Here is a 5,000-nt window from a genome sequence, read left to right as displayed (position 1 = left end):
ATAGGGTCGCCGGTGACCCCTGCTGCAGTAAGAGGCTACATCGCTGGCCGATACATTGATGCATCGATACATTTCATTTCGATTATTATGTACAGCCCTTGATGCTTGATTGCATGGCTATAGCTACTGCCCATGTGTCTGTGTGTGTTCAAGACATTATCCTTGGGATAATGTGTCATTTTGGGAACATTATTATTTCATATCAGCTGACCCTATGCCCGCCCCTTCCTTTTCTATAAGAACTGTCACTCACGGGCTGACACACACCTATACACCTGACGAAGACCGCCTGAGGTCGAAACGTTGTGTTCTAATAAATCGGTGAGCAGCAACAGTGTGCGGATTTCCTTTCTTCCTTTACGCACGTTTGTTTTGATCCAGCACCTGTTTTACTGGATGTGCGCGCATCACATACACTTCTTTTGTTAAGACCATACACATATTACATTACATTACATTACACTTAGCTGACGCTTTCATTTATTCAAAGCGACTTACAATTATTATTTTCAGGGTATTGGTTACAGTCCCTGGAGCAGTGTGGGGTTTGGTGCCTTGCTCAAGGGCACTTTAGCCATGGATGGAGATGTAGGGAGAGGTCAGGGGGGATTCGAACCGGCAACCCTTAAATTGAAAGACCAACTCTCTAACCACTAGGCCACGACTGCCCCAATACACATTTTTTGTGTATCCAGAAATAAACCCAAGTTATGCACAATCGATCCTAAACTGGACTGGATCTTGGTAAAAACAACACAGTATTTTAAATCAATAGACTCAGAGCTTAAGCCATCCTTATTTGGTAGAAAGAGAGATTTTACAACCTTAGATGGAGAAGATAAGATAAGAGAAGAGAAGATCTGTGTGTGAGTGCGTGCACGCACGCGCGCATGTGTGTGTGTGCGCGTGTGAGTGTCTGTTTTGATCCGACTTGGTCTGAAACGAGGATGCTCGCTTTGGTCTCTCTCTCTCACACACACACACACACACACACACACACACACACACACACACACACACACACACACACAGAAGATGAGAGCAGCATGTTGGCAGTCACAGAGTGTGTGAGGAGGCGAAGTTGGCAGATTCTTGACACACACACAGATACACCGATGCGCGCACACACACACACACAAACAACAACACACACACACACACACACACACACACAAACACACACACACACACACACACACACACACACACACACACACACACACACACACACACACACACACACACACACACACATATACACACACACACACACACACACACACACACACACACAGACACACACAAACAGGCATTTATCTTACTTTGGTGTCGATGATACGTACACTGATACACACACACAGACCCACACATGCACCCAAGCACACCCAAGCACACACAGACACACAGAGACACACAGAGACACACACATACACACACACGCGCACGCACACACACACACACACACACGCACACACACGCACACGCATACGCATACGCACACGCACACGCACACACACACACACACACACCAGCGTTTATCTTACTTTGGTGTCGATGATGCGTACACTGATACACACACAGACCTACGCACACACACACACACACACACACACACACACACACACACACACACACACACACACACACAGACACACGTGTGTGTCTTACCTTGGAGCCGATGAGTGTGTAGAGCCACTGCACGGTCTCGTTGTGTCCGATGACCCCGTTCATGCCATCCACATACAGCATGATCTGGCCCAACGCTACAGAGGGGGGGGATGCAGAGAGAAAACAGTTAGATACAACTCAAATACATTATATACTGTTCAAAGATCTGGAACTCCTATGCACAGCCAGGTTCCAGGTGCTAGTTTTTCTGTTTTTATTTAGGTGAACATTATATACATTATATACTGTACCTACAGCATGATCTGACCCAGAGGGATGGGGGGGGGGGGGGGGGGGGGGGGGGGGGGGGGGGGGGTTGGGGGGAAGATGTAGAAAAGAAAAAGTAGGCAGTTAGATACAACTCTGCCTTTGAATGCCATTGAATGAATTGAGTGCCATTGAATGAATGAATAAAAAGAAGAAAAAATAACTTAAAGAAGAAACAAATCCAAAGGAGAGTGCAAACTTTTTTTTTTTTTTTTCCAAAAATACGTAATCTTTTTGTGCACCAGGGATTGTGCACAAGTAACTCTCTACAAGTTAGATACAACTCAACACTATATACAGCATGATCTGACCCAGCGCTACAGTAGGGGGAGAAAGATGTAATTAATTTTAAGGGTACTTTATTAAAAGGAGACAATCCGCACACTTCAGGTCTATTTTAGTGCAAAGAAGCTTTACTTGACTTTCAAGCAGTGGTGTAGTCTACGTAGAACGCGGGTATACGGAGTATACCCACTTCTAAATTTCAGGGATTTCAGTATATCCACTTAAAATTGATTTATCCATTGTTTTGAATAGCACAAATATATACAGTATACCCACTTCAAAAAAATCTCAAATATACAGAATACCCTCCATAAAAAAGTAGACTGCACCACTGCTTGCAAGCTTTCGGTCCTTAGACCTTCATCAGGCAGAGTGTATACAAACAGTGCTTGTGCACCTTCTAAACAGATGAGCGGTGGCCTATCACAAGTTAAGGATGCTTTATTAAAACAATTTGTACAATCAGACCATATTGCAATCTTAAAATGTATAAAAGTAGATTAAAGAAAACAAAACAAACCAAAATAAACACATACAAATACACAAAGTTGTAGAGAAGTAGACAGTTAGATATACCTATAGAGATGTCAAAAGTAAATGTGAGAGTAAACAAAAAAGAAATACCACTTCCTTCCAACACAGGTAATCTAAGTAGGTTATCTAAGTAATCAGCAAACCTATGTAAATGTCTTTTGATTAGCTGACTCTGTGCTGATTGGATCAAATTTTTGGTGGGTTCCTGTTATGTTTTTATTGGTTTTCAGTATCAACACACAGTCTATGTAGGCCTACCTCATTAACTACAATGGAGTAAATGGTGTAACAGCTATGTAATATCATGTGCTATGTTGTACTTACACCACGAATGTATTTTTACTTTTGACACCTCTGAATCTATGCTATACATAATTGAGTCCAAAAGCCATAATTGGCAAGACTAGTGTCCGAGTCTGAGACCAGTCCAAGTCCAACTACTAGTGAGTTCAGTGCAAGTCCAAATCCATAGAAAACGAGTCCGTACTCAGGTGCTACAGACCTGCTAAATATCATTTTCCACATACAGTCCTACTGTGGACACTTTTCCTGTCCTTACGGAGGCTCGCCAACAGATGGCGCTGTTTGGCTTCTACTGATGGTGTTGAGCTCTTCACTACTCATGTGTCGGCCTCTATCTTAATCCTCACCCAACTATAAATCCTATCCGCCTTATACACGCGCACACACACACACACACGCACGCACGCACGCACGCACGCACGCACGCACACACACACACACACACGCACGCACACACACACACACACACACACACACACACACACAGTAGAGCTGACATAAACATGACCATGCACATTAACCCTGTACTGCATGGTGTGTGTATCGCTTCTGCTGACTTCTGTTGGCTGAACGCAGCCATGCAAAGTCATCACACACACACACACACACACACACACACACACACACACACACACACACACACACACACGCACACACACACGCACGCACGCACGCAAGCACACACGCACGCACGCACGCACGCACGCAAGCACACACACACACACACACACACACACACACACACACACACACACACACACACACACACACACACACACACACACACACATGCATACATGCACACCCAAACACACACATGCCTACACACACACACACACACACACACACACACACACACACACACACACACACACACACACACACACACACACACACACACACACACACACACACACACACACACACACACACACACACACAGAGTGTAGCCCATGCAAAGTCATTCTTGCACCAAAGAGGCCGTGAGGGACTATCTCCTTACATTGTACTCACTGAAACTGAATTGATCGTACCTGAAATAGCCTGTCTCAATTTAAACACCAGACAGACGGGATATTTAATATATGTATTTTTTCTATAAATGATTTATGATTTATTCCCATGCACATTGTGTTCCTGTGGGCGTCCTAGACGATGCCATTCCCAAAGTCACAGAATGACAGAAGACCAATCCAACATTTCAGTTTTCTATATTACTGAACATCTATTTCTATTATATATATATATATATTATATATATATATTATACATTAGCAGAGAGGTTGGCCAATTAGAGCCAATTTTGGTCCCCTAGGGGAAATTCTTTCACTGCATTTGTCCCATTTGGACTAGTTAATCACATTGAAGTACACACACTAGTCCGTAGCAGTGGGCTGCCTGCTGAGCAGCGCCCGGGGAGCAGTGTGAGGGTTAGGTGCCTTGTTCATGGGCACTTCAGATGTGGTCCGGTCGGGCACTGAACTGGGTCACCTTGGGTTGCCAACCCAGTGCTCTAACCACTGAGCCACGACTGCCCCCTGAGAGGTAGGCTATATACTGATTATGTATTTAAATGCTGATTGTATAATTCTCATATCATACCGTATATGACTACTTTATATTAAATTTTACAATTCACATTACATTTAATTCGGCAGATAATTTTTATCCAAAGCGACTTACTTATATATTCTTGACAACCACTACCCAGTGCTCTCCCCCATCCTCCTCCATGACTGAGGTACCCTGAGCATTGTACCGTCCCACCGCACTGCTCCCTTTCTGATGCCATCAGGGGCTGCCCCCTTGCACAGGTGTGGCATATATGCAATTTCGCTGTATGCAGTGTGCAGTGAACTCTTGTGTGCTGTGGAGTGCTGTGTCACAGTGACAATGGGAGTTGGAGTTAAAAAATAAAATAATAATTTAAAAAATAACGCAAC

The 5,000-nt window shown here is 44.0% G+C and overlaps 1 protein-coding gene across 1 annotated transcript in view; it reads right to left on the bottom strand.

The window, feature by feature from the left end:
* Positions 1–5,000, bottom strand: part of fhod3a (formin homology 2 domain containing 3a) — a 230,149-nt gene that overhangs the window by 103,687 nt on the left and 121,462 nt on the right. The window contains exon 6 of the mRNA XM_063185093.1: positions 1,669–1,763. Within this exon, the coding sequence (XP_063041163.1) occupies positions 1,669–1,763 (95 nt within the window). The remainder of the gene's footprint in view (positions 1–1,668; positions 1,764–5,000) is intronic.

This window comes from Engraulis encrasicolus, chromosome 20 (assembly GCF_034702125.1).
Source record: "Engraulis encrasicolus isolate BLACKSEA-1 chromosome 20, IST_EnEncr_1.0, whole genome shotgun sequence".
NCBI classification, from domain to species: domain Eukaryota; kingdom Metazoa; phylum Chordata; class Actinopteri; order Clupeiformes; family Engraulidae; genus Engraulis; species Engraulis encrasicolus.
The sequence above is the reverse complement of the archived record's forward strand: the minus strand, read 5'-3'. Positions and strand labels throughout refer to the sequence as shown.